Source organism: Aristolochia californica, unplaced genomic scaffold (genome assembly GCF_029961685.1).
Source record: "Aristolochia californica isolate CCGP_79_NKW_82.1479 unplaced genomic scaffold, dmAriCali1.0.hap1 SCAF_4, whole genome shotgun sequence".
In the NCBI taxonomy this organism is placed as follows: Eukaryota; Viridiplantae; Streptophyta; class Magnoliopsida; order Piperales; family Aristolochiaceae; genus Aristolochia; species Aristolochia californica.
Window position 1 is genome coordinate 6691414 of NW_027182103.1, and position 23020 is coordinate 6714433.

Here is a 23020-nt window from a genome sequence, read left to right on the forward strand (position 1 = left end):
CAAACATGTTAGAAACACTTAGGATTATTCATTCCCATGCTTTAAAAGTAAATTGGATGAACTTGCATTGGAATGATAGATTAGCATCTGCCAATGATCGACCATCCAGAAGTTTACAAGCCAAAATTATAAAGCTTGATCGATCATCTAGAACATGACCAAACCATGCTACAAAGCATGATGGATTATCCCATTTGGACTGATCTATTAATACTTTCCATGCAAGGGAATTTCATGTTGATTTGTCAATCAACTTATAAGACTGATCAATCATACAAAACTTTGTCAGTCAAGGACATAAAACATGATTGATCATGGGAAGTTTATTAATCAATCATACTTGTAGTACACTACGACAAGGAGTTTTGATTGATCAATCATACCATGCCATTGATCAATCAACTTAAAATGTTTGACCCAATGGGATGATCGATCATACCATTGATCAATAAGACACATTATGATAAAAAAAATAACCATTACCCCCGATTGATCGATCAGTTACTTTACATTGATCAATTAATGTAAACTTTGATTTTTGCAAACATGCAAAAAATGACTAGTTTGGCTAACACTCTGGCTTCCATTGAGAAGTTAATGAGAAATTATTGACATATTCTGAAGCCTTTACTCTAAATTCTTTGAAATCCTCCCATGGTGTTTTTGTGAGAAAAAGTGAGCTAACACTCTGGAAAATCCCATATTCTTTTTTCATTTCCTCTCCATTGCATTTGTATTAGACAAACTCCACTATTTTCATTGTGCTGCAAAGCTGGAAGCTTCAATTTCTCAAGGAGACGATTCTCTCTATGTGATAAAGAATGTAAGTTTCATCCTTTATTTTGTAATTTTCTTTTGAAAAAGGTTAATTTAAAACCTATTGTAATCTAGATAGAAAAAGCCTAGCTAGAGTTAGAATCTAGCCAATCTCTGAGGGAGATTGTTTGTAAAAACATGTATTTGAGCTATACGTGGCTTAAAAAGAGCCAAAATTTCTTTGATGTAAATTCCAGCTAATAGAGCTAAATTAACGGAAATTCCGAAGCATTGGTTTTTGGGTGGTGAATACCAATACAAGAACTTCAATAAAAAATCTTGTATTATCTTTGTGGTGTGTGAATGCTTTAATTTTAAATTTGCATGTTTTCTATTTCCAAACCTTAAGTAAACTTTTAAGTTGTAATCCTCAATTCACCCCATCTTGATAAGCCACTTGGGCCAACAAAACATTTCTTAGAAACGCTCTTCTTATACTAAGTATGGTTTATGTAATGACATGTGCATCTCTCACACCATAGGCAAGAGACATCCTAAGTATAATTTTTCTGCCATTGATCTATTTAGGTACTAATGCTAATAAAACCTATGGGTTTTTAGCTTTTGCTCAAGGCTAGGTCCCAAAGCAATTCTATAGCATTAGGCATAATAAAAAACATGCATCCTTTAAACAAAATTCTCTTACACCAATGTAAGCACCTTCATGGGTTAAAAAAAAAATGAACTTCAACGTATGTAAATATAGTCTTTCAATCATAAAACACCATGAAACCACTAATAGAATAACAAGGCTTCATTCAACAAATAAAGAACTAGAAATCCACAAGCTGTATCAATCTAAAAATTGATTTCTTATACTGAAGATAACATAGATTAAACATATCGTTATCAATCAAGTTAAAGCTGATATATAAGATGCAATAACTCTATCTTTTTATTTTTATTTTTTATCAAAGTATGGTTAATAAACCTTTAACTTGCCGAGATATATAACAACATTCATTTCAAGGAAAAGAAGAGAAGAAAAAATTTATCTTTGTGAGCCAAAAGATATTCAAAACTGAACCTTGTTCAATACCTCAACTTCTATAGAGAGAGTTGATAAAACCTCAATTAACTAACATCATAATTTCGGGATCCCAAACCTAAAACTCTGATACTATGTTAGATTTAGGATCCCATGATAAGGTGCTCCACTAAGCGGGTGAGAGAGGAGAGAAAGAATAAGAGAAGAAGAAAAGGAGAGGAAGGAAGAGAGGATAAATGTGTGAGAGGGGCGACTAAGGAGATGAAGAGAGAGAGAGAGAGAGAGAGAGAGTTTAAGAGAAAAGTCTAAGGACAAATTTGAGAGAGAAGAGATGAGACTTAATGATCTACCCCTTGTCTTGAGTATCTATTTATAGTTAAAGAAAGAAGTTTATAATGACTATAATGTCCTTAGGATTACAAACTCTCAAAAGGAAAATACTTAAACAGACATACATCATCTTCTTTAATTATACCATTGTGTCATCCTTACGAAAAGACCATTAATTTACACCGTTTGCTATCTCGTTGAGGTGGGAAGGTATTTTACCTTAATGCCCCTTTGAGATGTCTTCCAACACATGGGTTGGTTCAAACTTCAAAGTCCAAAGTTCAAACACCATGCATCACACCCTATATGTACTCTCGGATATATTAACTGGACCCAAATAGGTTATTCAGAATCCGACTTTTGTTAATCGGGTCTTTGGGCCCGCCAATTTTCGTCGGTCGCACCTTAAAACAGGTAAATGATATTATCATTTTCTTCTCCTCATTGCTCACCGCGCGCAGCGTTGATCGACTCCATTGCTCAGCTGCTGCCAGCTGAAACGGTCGTTTTCTCTTATTATATCTTTCTCCTTCAACGATTACTAGAGGTATTAGCGTTTCTTAGTAATTTTCTTTTATGATGAATATGTTTTTTGTTTTTTTGAGTATTCGTGATTTTCTGAAAAATGGGATTGAAGCTGCCTCCATACGTGTGTCATTTTTTCTTTTGCTACCTTACTTCGAAACTTTAGATTGTATATAAATTTGTTCCTTTTTGACGAGTGTGTGCTAGTCTCTGGTCAATTTTGAGTTTAGTGGCATGGACTCTGAACTGACTCAGTTTCTTCTTCCTCTTTTAATGAAGTTCTCACTGTTTTTTTTTAAACCTATGCCCACGGTTTAAACTTACAAGTATGTCTTGTTGATTCTTGTTCTAATGTTTTTGTCTTGCTTGAGTAGGAATTATCTGGCCTACTAAGATGAGCGGAACTGGTTCGTTGAAAGATAACAACGATAGGAAAAATGTGCTGTTGCAAGGTAACGCAAATGAAGGAACATCAGCCCGAACAAGACCTTTCAGCTTTGAAGAAATTATGGTAAGGAGGCAAAATAAGAAATTAGCTGTAGATGCCAAAGATGCAGAGCCGATGAATTTATCTGATAGTTACACTACCCTAAATGTGTTTAGTCATCCTGATTCTGACGGAGGGACTACGTCTATGAAGGAATCTGTTCCCATTAAGCCTGTAAAAGAGGACACTCTCAAGGGTACTTCGAGAACCAAAGAAGAAGTTAGGTCAAGAAAGGAAGATGACTTGGTGAAAGATAAAACAAGTTGTGATTTGGCAACCAATTTAAAGTTGAAGTCCTACCAAAACTCAAGCAGTAGAGACAGAGGAGCAAAGATTGAAAAACAAAGTCATTCCAGGAATAGAACAGATGAATGTTTGAGGAATGATCTTGAAAATAAATTTGAAAAGAGAAAGCCAAAAGATGTGGCATCAAAGGATAGATACAATGAGAGAGAAAATAATTCCAAAAGATTGGGCAAGAGAAAACATCAGAATGAAAATGGTGACAGAAGTAAAGCAGAGCTAGATGTGAGTAGTTTAAAAAAGCATGATTTGAAAAGACACCAGCAGGCAGAATATTCAGAAAGAAAAGCCAGGAAAAAAGAGTCATCCGGGTCATTTTATGAAGAAGTGAAGTCAAAAAGGAGAAGGTCAAGGAGTCATGAGCATGTTCAAGATAGAGATGAGAAGTCTCTATCAATCTCACCAAGAGCCCAGAAACGTGAGCCCTACCATTCCATAAGATCAGGAAGGCATCAGTTTGATGCAGACAAGAATAAGACTGCAAGCAATGACCGTCCTTTTAGTGGAAGTTATAGACGAAACAGTGGGCATTCAAGTAGGCTTGGTGGATATTCCCCTAGGAAAAGGCGATCTGAGGCTGCAGTTAAGACTCCTTCCCCAACTAATCGTTCACCTGAGAGGACGAGTGTAGCATGGGATTTCCCACCTTCTGGAACAATAAATAATTCTACTGGCTCCTCAAAGGCTGGTTTTCAGCAATCAGAGCAAGCTGTTTCTTTAAATTCACATGGGTTATCCATCTGTAGTTCTGTCACACTGCATTCACAGTCAGGGCTGCCTTCTTTGAACAAATTTTCAGTTAATAAGATTGTATCAATTGATTCTATTCAATTAACACATGCAACCAGACCGATGAGGAGGCTGTATGTAGAAAATGTTCCGTTGTTAGCCTCTGACAAATCCCTGATGGAAGGCCTAAATGACTTTTTGCTGTCATCAGGTGTTAATCATGTTGAAGGGACCAAACCCTGTATCAGCTGTATAGTAAGTGGGCTTTGATCTTCTTTTTCATGTATCTTATGTTTTTCATCTTTTTTTTAGTTATTTAACTTGATTCTCTTGTATTATTTGTTTAATCAGATAAACAAAGAAAAAGGTCAAGCTGTTGTAGAATTTCTCACACCCGAGGATGCGACATCTGCTCTAGCTTTTGATGGGAAATCAGTTTTTAATTCAATTCTTAAAGTTAGGCGCCCAAAGGACTTTGTGGAAGCTGCTGTAAGACTTCTGATTATTGTATACCCTGTTTATCTCTTTTCCATTACTTTTTCTCTCTGATGACTTTAGATTCCTTTTATGTATACAATGCATTGAGATTTATCCAGATGGATTGTCTGATTTTTTTTCTTTTCTTTTGATAAAGATGTATTTATATATAAACAAAAATTAAAATTTTCATCTGTTTAATAAAGACAAGAATATGATTGTCTGATTAACGTAGATGGTTTTAGAATTTAATGTAGAATTATTTTCAGTATATTTCAGTGTTTAATAAAGAAACATGAAAACGTTGTTGGTGTATTGGTTTTGAGCTGGTTTGAACTTGTTCCTGGTTGTTCCTTGTGACTTTTTGAGTTTAATCTGTAGGCTTTAGTAGTAGGTCCAGTTATAACTTCTTATAAGAGTTATTTCATTGTTTTTATTGTCAGAATCTTCCAGTCAAAGAACATATTTGTTATAATGCTGGTTTAATTTGAACTTATCTTATGATGTTGGTTGAGACATGCATTTATCATTGGCTAGCCCCTGTTACATATATTACAGTACATCTCTTACAAAACTTATACATTTCTAGTAGCTATCTTGGCAAAGTACCATCTTTTATTAGGGTACTTGTCCAAAGAAGAAGTTCCTGTATTCTAACAGCCTATTTGTTACTTTACTATTTGGGATTATCTTGTCAAACTTCTTGCCACTACTCCAATGTTTGAAGTGACAATAAACTTGGCTTTATTTATCAGTCACTCTTGATTATCTTGTCAAACTTCTTGGCGGTACTCCAATATTTGAAGTAACAATAAACTTGGCTTTATTTATCTATGGTTCTTGATTATCTTGTCAAACTCCTTGCCGCTATTCCAATGTTTTGTAGTAACAATAAACTTGTCTTTATTTATCTGTGATTCTTTGCACTGCTGATGTTTCTGAGCTTGCAATCCACAGTCACTGGTATTTTGGACATGATAAATAAAAGAGCTCTTCATCAAAATGAAGACTTCAAGACTGATTGCCCTATCTACACAAAGAAAAATGATAAAAAAAAATGAAAAAGATGTATCACAAAATCAAGTAGTTGAAACTTATTCTTGCTTTATTAAACAGATGAAAAGGCGGATAAACTTGGAGTGTCCTTTGTCCTGGTTTTTCTTTTCTGTGAAAGAACTACAGATACTGTTTATTCTTAGAGGTGAATCTTCTCAATTTATCCATTATTGTGTTGGCTATTGGTATGCAGATACCATGATTCAGGAGCCATTTGCCAAGGTAATCATCCCAGACATAGTTGCCTAAGTTCCACTTGGAAGTGCTGCACATATACATCTAAACTAACAAAAGTTGTCAGGTTGCAAGTCTATGGCCAGTTGTGCTTGTTATCTGCTCATGTAGGGGTTGTAAATTCTTACCAAATCAGAAAAATGGTCATTTCTGTGGCATGATTACCCAAATTCAGCACAAGTTCATCAATCATGAATGGAGTTCTATCCATGGAGCCTCAATTGAAAATCCCATGGAGGTCCATGTGAATTAGATGGGTCTACGAAAGCTAAAGAGCAAAAAAAAAAAAAAAAATTGTTCAAATACATCTTAGATTTTTTCCTTTCTGTTTTGGAAAAATCTAACTCTACTTGTATGGAGGGAGGAAACTTTTACAATGTAGTCTTGATAATGTGTGATGTAATTGATAACTTTAATGTAGAAGCAATAGCTGAAGAATGAGGAAGATTATGAGGAAACTTAGAGCCATCCAAAAGAATTGAAGGTTTATGAAAGGAAGCAGAACAATGGAGAAAAAGGGATAGAAAGTCTTACAAAGAAGTAGTTTTATTTGGGGAAAGCCTTAGGTCTTTTCTTTAAATGATTGCTCTTTGTTTTGGGAAGCTGGTTAGAAAGTCTTATGTCTTTTCTTTAAATAATAACTAGCTTGTTTAAGGTCTAAAGCTAGTAAGTTTATGATGACAATTTCTTCCTTAACTAGTTGCTTGAATTTTTTTCCATGGCCTATAATTAGATACAGGAAAGTCATATCATGGTATTGTTTCTTAGTTTATTCATTCTACCTGACCATAAGTAACCCATTCTATGATCCGTTCTTGAGAATTAATGTTTAAACATGAGTTTTGGGATAATTTAGTTTGATGATATGTGAAAGAGTTTATTTGCTTAGGGCAGTCACACAATTTTCTGTTACCATTTGAGTCGCTGTGATAAGAATTTGGAGGGGTGGAATGACGACTGTTTGATAGTTCCCATTCCTCTGTCTCTCTTCCTCCCTTGCAACTCTCTCATGTCTTTTTCTTTTATTTTTCTTCTCTGCTCTCTATTTTTTGTTTTCTCTTTAGTGTTGAAGGTCGACCCGAGTACCGACTCAATGTAAGGTGTTAATTAGGCTCCACAACTAAACATTTTCTTCTTTGGTAAGTAGCCAGAATGGGAGGTGATGGAAGTTCCAGGCTGAGTGTGGTTCCAGAATTGGGTTCGGAGTCCAATGTATTCTCTGGATCATGAAGAGATGGCTTGGGGGGGGGGGGGGGGGGGGGGCGCATTTCATCCGAATTTTGAATCCTGGAAGTGAGGTTAGACGCAGTTTTTGCCATGGTGGTGTTTTGAGGGATTGGCGGAGTCGTGGGCTTTTCTAAGGGGAGTTGATTTCGCCATGGTTCGAAATAGATCGTCTCTGGGCAAGGGCTGAATCCATCAGAGTTGTTGTCTTCATGGTGGTTGCAGAGGGGGTTTTGGAAGGCAGGCACGAAGAGGGTCGTTTGATTTTTATCGGGTGAAGTGTGGTTATCTGGTGGTGATGAGAGGTAGGGACATTTCTGGAGGGTGGGAGGCATATGGGGATTAGGGACGGGGCTTCCAAGATCATTTTCCGAGGTTGAGGTACTCAAGGTTTGAGAGTGGGGTAGCTGGAAACTAATGGTGGGGTATTCTAGGTACGAGTCAGCAAACACGATACTCAAGGAACGAGGGTGTGGTGCGCGGGGGAGGGAGGTGGCATTCAAGGTTTGTTTGAAAATAGCACTGACGGGGAGCTGTCCCAACTTTCGGCAAGGAGGGGGAGGGCATTCAGGTAGGTTTTTCTAGAAGAGGGAGTTTCGAAACATGCTCCAGTTGAAAGAGGACCTGATTTCTCTAAGATATAGATCCGCGCCATGATCAAACCTCCCCTGCTTTGGATGATTTTGCTTTCTCTGGCTCCATGGTATTGGAAAACAGAGACGGAATTGGTTATGGAGTTGGATCAAAATTCCATTTGACTAGGGGAGGAGGCGCTTTTGGTGGTGATGGCGTTGAAACTTTGAAGAAGATCTTTCAATGCTGCCTCTAGGATCGAGATGAAGGCGCGTTTCAATCCGTTTCTTATTGTGATTCGGATTGAAACTCCATTCTTTTCCCGGAGTTGTCTCAGTGAGATCTCCGAGTCTTTGTCGGCCGATGATGAAGAGCGTCGGAGAACACTTTTTGCCGTCGGAGAGAGTTTTGCGAGTAGAGGTAATTTCCCCATCTTCCTCTTCTCGTCGCTGAGTAGAAAAAGGCTCAATTATCAGTTTACCAATGTCGCTGGCGTCGAAAACACCCTGATCCCTACATTTGCCTTGATTTTGTTTTCCGTGTTTGTTTTACCAGATAACGTGAGCACGCTCGTCGCAGAGCCCCTTACCTCGATCAGCGCCCGGGAAAGCTCTTTTTTCTCCTTCATTTGCGCTATTCGCACATTTCTCGCTTACATTTCTCTTACCTTCTCGATGTTCTTCGCTCACACTCACGCATTGATACTATTTTAGATGAACAAGTGGTTTATTATGATTCTTTCAATATCTTTGACAACTTTCGCTGGGCAATGCAGGAATGAGAGGTAGTAGGTGGGATTGCCTGAAAGACATGCTTGGCTTAGAGGAAACATTACTGCCCTAGAGATCATCTTCCCCTTTCATGTAGACAGATGATTGCGGAGTTTTTCATTAACTGGATACTGCAAATTTCTGTCAATTCTGTCAATTTCTTTCAGTTCTGTCAATTTCTTTCAATTCTGTCAATTTCTGTCAATTTCTGTCTTTCTTCTCCAAACTGCTGCGTACTCTTCCTTCTTCATCTCATATCTATTGCTTCAGTCCTCTTGTCACTTCTGTTACTTTTTTTGTTTTTTTTCATTTGCTATATTTTTTCCTTGTTGATATTTACTGGTTGGAGATGAGTGCTGTGCAGCTGTTTGGGGCTTGCAGGGATGTGGTGTGGCGGTGGGACAGGGTGAGGATGTGGTTGCATGTCCAACTGTGTTTGGTTGAGGTGGCTCAGATTTTCCAAATCCCAGCCCTAATATGCCCCACAGTCACCACTTTTTTAACCCTATATATGCTTTAATTTTTAGCTTTCCTTTTTATATTATCTGCAATTTGATGGTTTTCTTTGAAGTTATATTCTGCATTATTTGATGATCTCCACTTGTATGTTTCTAGTGATTTACCCAATTTCTTCTACGGACTCTATGTCTGGTGGTTGATATTCAAATGTTAGACATGCATGTCTATGTTATGTTGTTACATACATATGCACTATAGGATTTTAGTTTATTATTTGGTACTTCAGAGACATTGTTGACTCCTGAAATATTTCTGCATGTTTCAATGATATCAGAATCTTTTAGTGCGGGATTTTTTATTTTTTTTTGAAATGTAAGTGGGAAAAAATTTGAAGCATCATAAATGCCCTTTACTTTAATATCTATCTATCATTATTATGAGATGCTCCATAGATCAAATAGAAATATGTCATGTGTTTGTCTAACCAATGGTTGTTTTTGTTCAGTAAACACTTTTTTTTTCACCTTGGGTGAATGCACGTTTGAAGATAATAGAGTTGTTCTTTTGAGTTCGGGTGGTGATTTATATTCCATTTTAATCTTTTTTCTTTTTTTTATGTTCCATTTATAGGTTTCCCAACATTGCTAATTGGATTTTCCCACAGCCACTGTTTTTTTAGTTTCACTAGCTTTTTGGTTTGCTGAGGTATAATATCCTGTCTGACCATGGTACTGGAATCTTTCTTAAATAGGGTATTTGTGTTGGGTATGTCATAATTCACATTCAGGATGGTGCAAAAGCGAGAGGGCATTTAAAGGGAAGACTTCCTACTGGAATAGTGGCAAGCTTGATGTCATCATAGTACCATCTATTTCAGAATTATAAGTTGCGGTTTGATTCTTGACATTGATGAATTGACCATTAAGTGGTCCTATGCTTTTATTTAATGGCAAACCTACAGGTCGTATCAGGTGTGCTCCTGACATGACAGTGATAATCATTCACATTAAGTAGTTTCTAGGTGTCCGTATGGTTCCTGAAATCCTGCTTGGTTATTTAACTTAAGAAAAGGCTTGTATAACAATAAACATTGTTCCTTAGTTGTTTATACAACGTAATGTAAAAACATGTTTTTGTGGAACTTTGTGCACACATACTCTTTTGATGATTTATAACCCATGTGATCAAAGAATAGGCCTCCTTCCCTCTGGAATCGAATCTAGAAAACCTCCATAGAATTGTACTACAGAAATAAGGTGTTTAGAATTGGGTAATGAAAAAATAATATTCAAATTATTTGAAAGTTAGTGCCTTGTTTACATGTGTGTGTACAAGTCTTTCAAAGTTTATTTGATTCTTGAAGTGACCTGTGCCAAGTTTTTTTTTTTTTTTTTTTTTAATGAAGACTTGTGCCAAGTTATTATCCAACAAGCAAGATATGAAACATATAGAACTGCTCTTTTTTCTTTTTTGTTCCAATAAACTAAGTATTATCTCTTCATATGATTCAGATGGCAAAAATACTACTCTAGATTAAACCTTTTTTGCATCTATGAATCACAAGTTCATTTCTAGACCTTCAAATTTAATCAGGTTATTTTTTTACTCCTTTTTTGACCAAAAATTCCATTTACTAAAATAATTACAAGTTGTGTTACTTACAGCAGCTTAGTAAATAAACTCTCTAGTGAGGTCTATGATATATTTCTTATATCTTTTTAACTATCTGTTCTAGTTCAGAACTTGAAACTGAATCTGCTGCGTGTAATTCTTTTTGGGAATGAGTAAAAATATGCACCACATCAGTGCTTCTGACATAGTCTAATTTTCCATTTCCTTTTATTTTTTTTTCTGGTGATATAACTGTTAAAATGTTCTTACGTGGATTTTTACAATGTTGGCATGGTTGACTAATGTAAACACTAAAACCATTAATATGTCATCAAGTTCCATGTTGGCCCAACTTAGAGAATGATAAGAATCAGTGATAAGTATTGTTTCTTGTTGAGGCTCAAACCAGATTAAGATTAATTTATGAATGTTGATATTGTGTGACGAGTCATTCTGAACTTGTTTTCTAACTTGAATGGAAAAGTTGGTGTTAGCCAGTATACTTAAAATTAGACAGTGTGAATATGTCCCTAGACTCGAGGAGTTTTTTCTTTTGTGAGCAAACCTGAGAAAGTTAACTTTAGGTTTCTTCCAAATTCTTTTGTTTGCTGTCTATATAACGAGCACAGTTGACAACTTTTGCTAAAAACAGAATTGACTTTATTATATATCAACTATCTCATCAAACTGTTCTATCTCTGAAACAGAATCATGAAAGAAGCTGATATCTGTCTTTGTGGAGATGAAGTTTTTTTTTTTTTTTTTTGGGTTTAATTGAATATTTGATTACATTGGGGGTGTTAATGAGACTTTAATTTCTTAAGCCTAGCATACTGATTGCCAATCCCATCAGCTTCAAACCAGTTTTAGGTCTCATTGTCATTGGATCTCAACAGGAATTTAGCATAGATGTTGGCATATCAAACATCTGATAGCCCACATATATCATGGCCCTTTCTTCAGTTGATTTGGTTAGACACCTAAATTGTAAATTTGGGGTGTTGGAAAACAAGTCAGGGGTATTTTGGTCATTTCATTACTTCAAGTTTCATACACTTAGGATGTATAGGATGGGAGATATAAGGAGATAAGGCTTGATTGATTAAGTGAGGGCATTTTTGTAATTTAAAAAGAAGCTCCATTCAGAGCTTTTCTCCATTTTCTCAATTCTCTCTTCCTTCTTTCCTTTCCTCTACTCTTCAATCTTCAATTTTGACAGGGGTTTTTGAGTTGAATCGCAAAAATAGCATGTATGTCTTGCCTTTTGATACTTGCTTCTGTATGCATGCTTCTTTAGCTTATTTTGTTACACTGTCATTGTGATTATGCTGGAGACCATGCCTGTATTATTCCTGCTTCCAAGTTTCTTCACTTTCTCTTTCTCTAGTTACTAGTTTCTTGGTGTCCAAGGACCTAAAAAATGCATTTTCTGCATTAATGAAAAAAAAAAATGATTCTGACGGCTGTGAAGATTGGATGGTTGAGAACTGCTGCCCCGAGTTTTGTTCTGAGAAGTAAAAAACACACTGCTATGAGTTTCATCCAAATGTTTTATTGTTGCTGTTGTTTTCTGATTTTCTCTGGTTTCATTAATCATGCTTTTGTTGTGTAGATTCTTGGTTATTGTTGTTGAATAATTTTCTTATGACTTTCCTCTTTGTAAATGAACAATGTTGTGGTTGCATAAGCTTTCAGTTGCTTGATGTTTATGTGCAGGCTGGGGACCCAGAAGGATCAGTTGTAGCAGCTCCTACAGTATTAGACATAGTAAAAGATTCACCACACAAGGTACTCACAGGAAGCAACAGCTACTAATCATTAGATTCCTTTTAAAGATTGTTTTTACATGATTCATAGAGGTTTCTGTCTGTGTTTCGAGAAAAGAAAAGATAAAAATTATTGTTACATAAGATGCATTTTCTGTACATATATGGAGGATCAGGGAGCTCTCTGATCTATATAATATGATTTACTAAAAGTTGCCTGACTATAGGTAGTTTTTCATTATTGAAATTGACCTGAGTATAGCAATAGGAACAGGAAATGGAAACATGAAAGTAAATGGGAAGGGGGGAATGGTAAATGTGGCAAAAACAACTATTAAGATAACAAATTTATGAACTGACTGGGAATGTTTGACAAACTTGTGTGAATGGTTGAGGATACAATTAATATAAATACATCTTTTTAAAATAAAAAATAAAAAATAAAATGGTTGAGGATACAACTACGAAACCATTTAGAAGTTGTAGGAAATGAACAAGAAACAAATAAGATGCGTTGCTGTAGATAGTATAAAAAAAATAAAGTACTAATTAAGCATAAAACTTATTGAAAATAATTATAAATAAAATTAAATAATTGATTAGCTATAATTGATTTTATTTGCTTAAACACCTACCTTAATCAGAATGCTTCAAAATTTTCATGTTAACCTCTTATTTTGGGGAAACATATATAATCTATTATCTTATATGGATAAATAAACATATTTCAAATGAATTTTAGTAATAGTTTCCATAAAGTTTTGTTTGGGTCCAAAACAAGTTTGCCACACCAATAGAAGCTTTCCTATGACTATTTACCTGACAAATTACTTGTAGCATTATTTGCTCTAGATGTAAAGGCTACCTTGGGCATTGCAGGGTGAAATAGATCAGTATCCCCCTGTTGCCTAGATCCTGCCTAATCAGAATTTTACTTCATTATCTTGTATAGTTCAGCTTTCGGAAGTGCCACAGTGGCAAGCCAAGAGCTGCAGTGTCTTCCACCTCCAGTGCTAGGAGGTTGGATGCTATGTCAACGCATCTAAAACTTGCTTTTGCATGTTGGATTTCATAATCATCTTTCATTTCATTATTTTTTTTAGCGCCATCATTGATATTTATAAAGTCTGTTTCTCAATTTTCTTTTCTTGCAGATCTTCATTGGCGGGATTTCAAAGTGTATTTCCTCTGTCATGGTAATGTTCACTATATACATGTTGGCGCAGAAAATAAAAAAGCATGGAAAATGAACCTAGTATATGATAGATAAAAATATAGGAAAAGGATTTATATGCCAATCCTAATGTAGGTGGAAGCTAGAGAGGAGGATGATAATGATAAAAGTAAATGTTGCACACTGTAAAAGGAAAGATGAAGTTGTTTGTAGTAACTTCAGTGTTAGAAAATCTATTGAAGTGCAAATATTTCCTATAAAGTCCAGCAGCTACACTATCCTATTCTATATGTTTAATTTTATCTCTAGTTCAATTTTCGTGTAATTTGAATAAGTATGTAAGGAGATAAAAGGGTTTAAGTGTTTTTAGGTGACTAAAGGCATTCTTGTAATTGTTTTTCAGAACTCTAATAAAGCATTGGGGGTCGAGCTCGACCCCTACGCAGAGTCATTCCAGAACTCTGATTTTTTTCTCTTTTCTCTCCCTCTCTCTCTCCACTTCTCCAAAACCCTAAAGTTCACTCTTTTACATGGTATCAGAGCAATAGATCTTGGTTGAAGTCTTCAAGTCCTTTCTAGATATCTCACTCAAAGCCTACGATTTCATGAAAGAGAATTTTTCAGAATCTGCCTTGATTGGTTGGTAAAAATCTGAACTTTTACCTTCTTATCCTACCACAACCTAGGGTTGATGGCTCCTACTGTCTATTGAGTAGTTCTGAACTACTTATTGCCTTATGACTGATCACTGAGTAATTAAAGTCACTTTTTTGGACTTTACAAACCCAACAATGGGTCCTTTGCTTGTGTCATCTTCTAGACTGCCTGCGTCAACCCTAATCTTCTGGATTTTTGCATGAGTTGTGTACACTTAAGTGCTTAAACCTGGAATTATGCCTTAAAGGAGAGTTCTTTACTTGAATTTCATATTTTTCTTGCCGAGCAGCCTATTACCGTGTTGGACTGCCTGCATCATCATTGGATTGGATGTCAGCCCTGGAAATTGTGAAATTTGTGGATTTTATTACCTACCAGAAACAAAGAATTGCATGTTAGGGTAGATTGGTTCTTCCAGTTTGTGAAACCCAATTTCTTTCTTGCAAGGTGGGACCCACAACACCTATGCATATTAACTTTGTATGCTATTTTGTGCCTGTTTAGGAACTATAATGGCTGATTTAGGTGAGGTTTTTACTCCTTCAAGGAGGTCTGCAAGCTCAGAAGGAAGGGTTACTATTATGACAACTACTGAGACACTGAATGACCAAAATTACTTGAGCTGATCAATATCAGTCACTTTATATTTGAAAGGTAAAAAAAAGGCAAATTTCATTAGGAATGACCCTCCTATTCCACTGAATGAAGACTGAGAAGTTGAAGATAGTCAGGTTATGACCTGGATACTTAATAGCCTGGATCCTGATTTAAGAAATCAGGTTATGAACTGCGGTACAGCTCAGAAATGTTGGATTTCTTAGAATCTGTTATACACAAGAAAGTAATTTGTCACATGTTTTTGAGCTGTATGCTAAGATGTTTAGCCTCAAAAGAGTTCAGAGGTCTTTCACTACATACTATAGTGAATTGGTTGGTATACTGCAAGAGATTAGTGTTTTCCATCCCATTACTTCGAATGAATGGGAAATAAGAAAACAAAATAGACAGGCGCACATTGCTAAATTTCTGGATGAATTAGCCCCGAATTTGACTCTATTAGAGCTCAATTATTGGCCTCTGAGAATGTTCAATCATTATCCACAGCCTATAGTCGAGTACTACGTGCAAAGAAGGCTATTGTAGCACTGGGAAATACAGAAGTGACCAGCATTCCGACATCAACACTGAACTCTACGGGCTCCTTAGAACTACCTAAGGGCAGATTTGGAAACACTAGAGGAAAGGGCAAAGATAATCAAGGAAGGGGAAAGGTAGAGGTGACACTAAGCCATGAAGAAAATGTATTCTCTGTGGCCGTACAAACCACTTCTTTGAAAAGTGTTGGGAGAAGTTTGGTAAACCTGTATGGGCCAACTCTCTTGTTCATGAGAGTACTGCATCATCCACTGAGCCTCCTGTACAAGTTGTAACATGCGCCTTTGATGAAATGCAACAATTACTTTAATGCATGACACAATAGAATGCTGCCTCATCCTCTATTACTCAATCTTCCACTCCTATTGCCACATTTATGTCTGCCTTTCATGTGCGTCCATCTTCCACTTGGGTCATTGACTCGGGAGCGTCAACTCACATGCCACGTATGTCCATTGTTGGAACAGGAATTGTAGTGACAAATTTGTATTTCTAATTATAGGAGATTAACTATAAATTAGTAGATAATAGTTTCCTAATTTCTAGAGATTAGAGTCAGATTTGTATTAGCTGTAAATTAGATTTGTATTCCTAATTTCCTGATTTCCTAGAATAGCAATACCTTACTGTATTAAGTCCTTGTATTTTATCAGTTCAATATGAATAAAATTTCAGAGTTTTCTTCATGGTATCAGAGCTTTAGACTCTTTTATGGGATCAGAAACCTCGTCATACAGGCTTTCATTGCAAAAATCATACCGCTGTTTCATTGTGCCCTGTTTCTACCTTATTTTTAGTTAAAAAACAGAGTTTTTTTTTTGTTGTTGCACATTTGCTGTTCAGCCGTCACCAAAACTTTGGGCTTCATAACCCCTCATCCAACGTTTTTCACCATTGGTCTTCATCACCATTCTTTTCTCTTTAAATCCTATTTCGAAAGGATTTCAACATGTCTTTCACAACCGAGAATACTCCTACTGCTCAATCCCTCACTAGTGCCCAATCCGAAGAGGGGACACTCAATCAAGCAACAAGATAATTACAGAATATTCAATCTGCCTTCAGATTGAATGATAAATTATATGAAGTGGTCTCAAGTGGTTAGGACCATTTTGAAAGGGAACGGAAAATTGAACCATCTCCTTGGTACTGGGCCCAAGAAGGGAGATCCCAGATTTGATGCTTGGGATGAAGAAGACTCCATGGTCATGTCTTGGCCATGGAATTCCATGCTGCCAGAAATCAGTGATACGTTTATGTTTCTACCAGTGTCTAAAAAAATATGGGAAACTGCACAACAGACTTATTCTAAGGTAAGGGATGTTGCTCGAGTCTTTGAGATTAAAACTAAAATCTTTGAACAAAAATATGGGAAACTGCACAACAGACTTATTCTAAGGTAAGGGATGTTGCTCGAGTCTTTTAGATTAAAACTAAACAAGGAGACCGCTCAGTCACGGAGTATGCCAATCACTTGAAGAATCTATGGCAAGAGATGGACCATTATCGGTGTATTGAGATGAAGTGCAGTGATGCTGTAGCTGCATTAAAGATTTTCATTGAAAATGATCGAATTTATGATCTCACTGGTTTAAATGTCGAGTTTGATCAGGTGAGAATTCAAATATTGAAAAAAAAAGATTTACCTTCATTGAATAAGACCATCTCCATTATCAATGCTGAAGAAAGTCGAAGAGAAGTTATGCTTTACTCTCAACCGGTTGAAGGATCAACAATGATAACTAGAAAAATCAATGATGAGAGTCCAAAGTTCAATATTGAAAAAACATTGGCCTCCTCAAAAGTTGAGAGAATGGAATCTCGACCCTCAAACAAGGATAACCTATAGTGTACCTACTACAAAAAGCCTTGTCATACCAAGGAGCAATGCTGGAAGCTTCATGGAAAACGAAAAAGTTCTCAATGAATAGAGGATCTAGAAGTGGTACACAACGAAGCCAGGTGAATATGACTTGATCTAGGGAAGACAATTACATGATGTTGTATATTCAAGTAGTGGAGAGCAGAATGAATTCAACAAAGAAGACATTGATAGGTTGAGATCACTCCTGGATTCATTAGAGAAGTCTAGTACCTGTTCCTTGGCAAATTCGGGTAATCTTTGTTCCTTATATGCTTTAAGTGCCTCTGGTTCAGATTTTTCAAAATCATGGGTTATTGACTCCAGGGCAACCGATCATATGACTCATTCTTCACACAAATTTCTAACATATCATCCCTGCCCTAGCAACAACAAACTAGCCATTGCCGATGGATGTCTAGCCATTGTTGCAGGCCAGTGAGACATTGTTCTAAGTCCATACGTGATCCTTAAAAACGTGCTACATGTACATAAGTTATCTACAAATCTTGTGTTTATTCGTCAACTTACAAAAGATTTAAACTGTAGTGTGACGTTTTCTCGTCACTCCGGTTTCTTGGATTTATTTGTTAAAACAAAAATCTGAAGTGAGCAACATTTTTCCTATTTTTCATACAATGGTCAAAACTCAATTTAATGTTAGAATTAAGAGGTTGAAGACAGATAATGCTAGAGACTACTTTAATCAAAATTTGTCTTCATTCTTTCATAAAAAGGAAATTATTCATGAATCTTCATGTGTTGACACACCCCAACAAAAAGGGGTTGCCGAAAGAAAAATGGTCATCTTTTAGCCAATGATCGTGCTCTTTTTTTTCCAAAAGGATGTTCCAAAAACCTTTTTGAGGTGAAGTTCTCACTGCTGCTCTCCTAATAAATCATATCCCATCTCGGGTCTTTGATTTTAGAAGTTCAATGGAGGTGTTTTCTTGATATTTTCCAGATTTCAATGTGTCAACTAAATTAACTCCTAAAGTTTCTGGATGTGTCTCATTTGTTCCTACTCACTCTCATGGCTGGAGCAAGCTAGATCCTAGAGCTATCAAGTGTGTCTTCATAAGATATTCATCTACTCAAAAAGGATACAAGTGTTACAATCCTACCACTTGTAAAACTTATGTTTCTGTCAATGTGACATTTGCTGAACAAGAAAGATATTTTTCTAGCCCTTATCTTTAGGGGGAGACATCATCTATGGAAGATAAATATTTTTTTTTAAGAGAACCTTCTATGTTAGTCAAAACATCTCTCATGCATACTGAACCCACTTCTAAAACTAAGCTCACTTCTGAGCACATTTTTGAAGCTGAGCCTATTGAATCATCTCCTAATCTTTCTAAAGAACCATCAAGGCCAATAAACCCTACACTCACAAAGCCACAACAGGTCTACTCAAGAAGGATAAAGCCCATGACCAATCCTGTGCAAGTTCAAGAAATTGAATCGTCTCTTGGGAATGGGGTAAATCCTTCTACTGAGCTATCACCTACTGTTCTTGATTTGGATGTACCCATACCCACAAGAAAGGGTGGTAGAAAGTGCACTCAACATCCTTTATCATATTTTGTATCATTTGGAAAATTATCAACCTCACACAAAAGCTTTCAACTCATCTAAACATTGTAGTCATTCCACAAACCTTATCTGAGGCACTTGGCAAAGAGGAATGGAAGCATGCAATGAGAGTAGACATGGAGGCCTTGGAGAAGAATAAAACATGGGAACTAGTGGAATTACGAACTGGAAAAAGACCGGTGGGGTGTAAATGGGTCTTCATAGTGAAGTATAAGTCGAATGGATCAATTGAGATGTATAAAGTGAGACTAGTAGCCAAGGGATATACACAGACCTATGGGGTAGATTATCTGGAGATGTTTGCACCAATGGAGAAGATGAACACAGTAAGGGTGTTGTTATCTCTAGCATCAAACTATGATTGGACTTTACAACAGTTCGATGTGAAAAATTCCTTTTTACTTAGAGATCTTGAGGAGGAAATCTATATGGAAGTTTCACCTGGCTTTGGCATAAATCTGGGTAAAAACATAGTGTGCAAATTGAAAAAGACCTTGTATGGGCTCAAATAATCTCCTCAGGCTTGGTTTGGAAGATTTACTAAAGCAATATTCAATATGAAGTATAAACAGAGCTAGGGTGATCATACATTGTTTATCAAGCATTCTGCTTCAGGGGGTGTCACAACATTGATAGTTTATGTGGGTGATATTATAGTAACTGAGAATGTTCTAGATGAAAAGGAAGCTCTTTAGAAGTATTTAGCAAAAGAAATCGAAATAAAGGGTCTTGGAAAATTAAAGTACTTCTTAGGAATAGAAGTAGTTCGGTCCAAGGAATGAATCTTTATTTCATAGCAAAAATACGTTCTTGATCTGCTAGAAGAAATAGGTAAATTCGGTAGTAGACCATCATACACGCCTATTGAACCAAATCATAGACCGGAAGAGTCTATGGAAGAAGAACCAATTGACAAAGGCATGTACCAACGACTTGTTGGGAGGCTAATCTATTTGTCACACACATGACTTGACATTGCATACGCAGTGAGTGTGGTAAGTCAGTTCATGCAAAACCGTAAGGATGTCTATCTCCATCCAGTATACCAGATCTTACAATATTTGAAAGGCAACCCAGGAAAAGGGATTTTCTTCAGAAAAAGCACAATTATGGAACTAGAAGTATACACAAATGCTGATTATGCCGACTCTGTTACTGACATAAGATCAACGTTTGGTTATTGTACCTTTCTTGGTGGTGGTAACCTGGAGGAGTAGGAAAAAACCGGTTGTAGCTAGATCTAGTGCAGAGGCAGAGTTTCAATCGATGGCACAAGGTATTGTGAGTTGTTATGGCTCAAGATTATCCTAGAAGACTTGAAGATTAAATGGGAGACCCCAATGAAGCTTTATTGTGACAATAAGTATGCAATCAACATAGCTTATGATCCAGTTCAGCATAGCATAACTAAACATGTGGAAGTTGACAGACATTTCATAAAGGAGGAACTTGAAAGCAGAATTATTTTTACTCCCTACATTTCTGCAAAGAGCTAATTAGTAGACATCTTAACTAAAGGATTGACGAGTTCAGCATTTCAGAGGATTGTGAGCAAGCTAGGGATGAAAAATATCTACTCCCCAGCTTGAAGGGGAATGTTGGAAATTCGGAATTTATTGAAATTCCTTGATTTCTGTGAATAGCAGTAATTGTAGGGACATATTTGTATTTCAAATTATAGGAGATTAGCTGTAAATTAGTAGATAATAGTTTCCTGATTTTTAGAGATTAGAGTCAGATTTGTATTAGTTGTAAATTAGATTTGTATTCCTGATTTCCTAGAATTAGCAATACCTTGCTATATGAAGTCCTTGTTTTCGATAAGTTCTATATGAATAAAATTTCAGAGTTTTCTTCATCCACCTTGTTTTTTTATTTGAAAAAGTTAACTTCTATTAAACAAGTCACCTTGGCCGATGGATCTATTTCTCCAGTACGAGGAATGGGTACATTAATTCCATCTACTTTTATGTCACCAGAGTCTATCCTGTTTGTTCCTAATGTCCCCCACAACTTGTTGTCTATAAGTTAACTCACGAAATCTATGAATTGCTCGATGACCTTTTATCCTTCATACTGTGTTTTTCAAGATCTTATGACGAGGAGGATAATTGGTTTTGTGCATAAGAGAGGCGGACTATACTATGTAGAGAGCAATTCTCAAAATCCTCCACGAGCATTACACGCTATAGTTTCTCTTCTACAGTGGCATCTACAGTTAGGTCACCTCTCTCCTTCAAAGTTGATTCAACTATTTCCTGCATTTCGTTCAAGTCTATCCTTCCAGTGTGACTCGTGTCAAGTGGGCAAACATCACAAAACATCATTTCCTACAAGTCAATCCCAAAGCAGTCACTCGTTTGATATTATTCATTCTTATGTTTGGGGGCCTTATCCAATGCTTAATATTTCTAAATATAAGTATTTTTTGTCTTTTATCGATGATCTCAGTCGATATATTTGGTGTATCTCCTACGGGAGAAATTTGAAGTATGTGATATGTTCAAACTTTTTTTATAGTGAAATAAAATATCAGTTCAATACTTCTATTCGTGTACTTCTCGTTGATAATGGTCTTAAATTTATGAATCAAAAGTTTGACTTATTCTCTAAAGATCATGGTATTATATGCCAATCTTCATGTGTTTTTATGCCAGAACAAAATGATATTGTGGAACATAAGAACCTTCATCTGTTAGAGGTGGCTCGTATTATACTTCTCCATATGAATGTACCTAGACCATATTGGAGCAAAGTTGCCCTAACTGCTTGTTTCTTCGGGTATTTAGATGCGTTTGTTTTGCATATGTATTTGGTTCCTCCAGAGACAAGTTGTCAACTTGGGCAGTCAAGTGTGTCATTTTTGGCTACTCATGCACACAAAAAAGGATATAAATGCTACTATCCATCTACTAAGAAAACATTTGTTTCTGTTGACATGACATTTTTGAGGATACTCCTTTCTTTTTTTCATCTTCCATTGATGTGTCTCCACAAGTTTTTATGCTTGAGGTTGTTGACCCAATTCTTTTGGATGATATTCCTAGTCCACTTCTTGATGCTATTGCAGAGAACTATAGGTATATCACAAACATAAAGATACTAAAGATGAAACGGTTTCCTCTCTCCCATTTGACCAAAAACCCCCTTGTCTACTGATCCTGAGGTAAGCGACCTACATTTGCCCATTGCTCTTTGGAAAGGTGTTAGAAAAAGGTACCTATTATCCTTTGTCTTACTTTGTATCATTTGATTCTCTTTTTGACTGGTAGAAACGGTTTGCCTTGTTCTTGTCTTTCTGTACTACTCCTTTGTCTGTGCAGGATGCTCTTTCCTCCCCTCAGTGGAAGAAAGCTATGCATATTGAGATGGAGGTACTACTGGATAGGGGCACCTAGCAGTTGCGGGCTATAGATGGGTATACACTGTGAAGTATAAACCGGTCAGGTTTGTTGAAGGATACAAGGCTCGCTTGGTAGCCAAGGGCTATACTCAGACATATAGGATTGATGTATTTGAGACCTTTTTTCGGTTTGCATGTCGTCCGATCTGGATCTTGATGTCCGTTGCAGTTAACCAGGGATGGCCGTTGTAACAACTTAATATTAAAAATGCCTTTCTGTATGGTGACATAGTTGAAGAAGTTTATATGGAGTAACCTCCTGGGTATGTTGCTCAGGGGGAGAATGCAAACTATGCCGACTAAAGAAAGCCATATACGGTCTCAAACAAAGCCTTGAGCATGGTTTGAGAAGTTTAGTCAAGTGGTTACGCCGATTGGATTTATCATGTGATCATTCACTACCTGTTATGAGGAGGTTGTCCATTATTGTGGTAATACTTGAATATGTAGACAACATCATTCTCCCTGGCAGTGATTTACAAGACATTGAGAAGGTAAAAGCCCATCTGGCATAGCAATTTCAGATTAAAGAACTGGGGTCCCAAAGATATTTTCTAGGTATTGAAGTAGCTGGAAGCAAGGCATATTGAATGACTTGGAGGAAATATGTCACAAACATGCTACACGAGTATGAACTATTGGGTGCTAAGCCTTTGGAGACTCCTATGGGGGTTGGGCATGACCTTCATGATGAACTCTGCGATAAAACAATGTATAGTATACTGGTTGGAAAACTCATATATACTATTGTCATTCATCCTGACAAATCATTTGCTGTGAGCATTGTTAGTCAGTTTATGGAGGGCCCTTTCAAAGTTCACTTAGA

At 36.5% G+C, this 23020-nt stretch overlaps 1 protein-coding gene across 1 annotated transcript in view; it reads left to right on the forward strand.

The window, feature by feature from the left end:
* The first annotated feature begins 2592 nt into the window (after positions 1-2592).
* Positions 2593-23020, forward strand: part of LOC137961985 (splicing factor U2af large subunit B-like) — a 28880-nt gene continuing 8452 nt past the window's right edge. The window contains exons 1-5 of the mRNA XM_068808660.1: positions 2593-2681; positions 3034-4433; positions 4530-4667; positions 12299-12370; positions 13503-13544. Coding sequence (XP_068664761.1) covers positions 3054-4433; positions 4530-4667; positions 12299-12370; positions 13503-13544 — 1632 coding nt within the window. The 5' untranslated portion in view covers positions 2593-2681; positions 3034-3053. The remainder of the gene's footprint in view (positions 2682-3033; positions 4434-4529; positions 4668-12298; positions 12371-13502; positions 13545-23020) is intronic.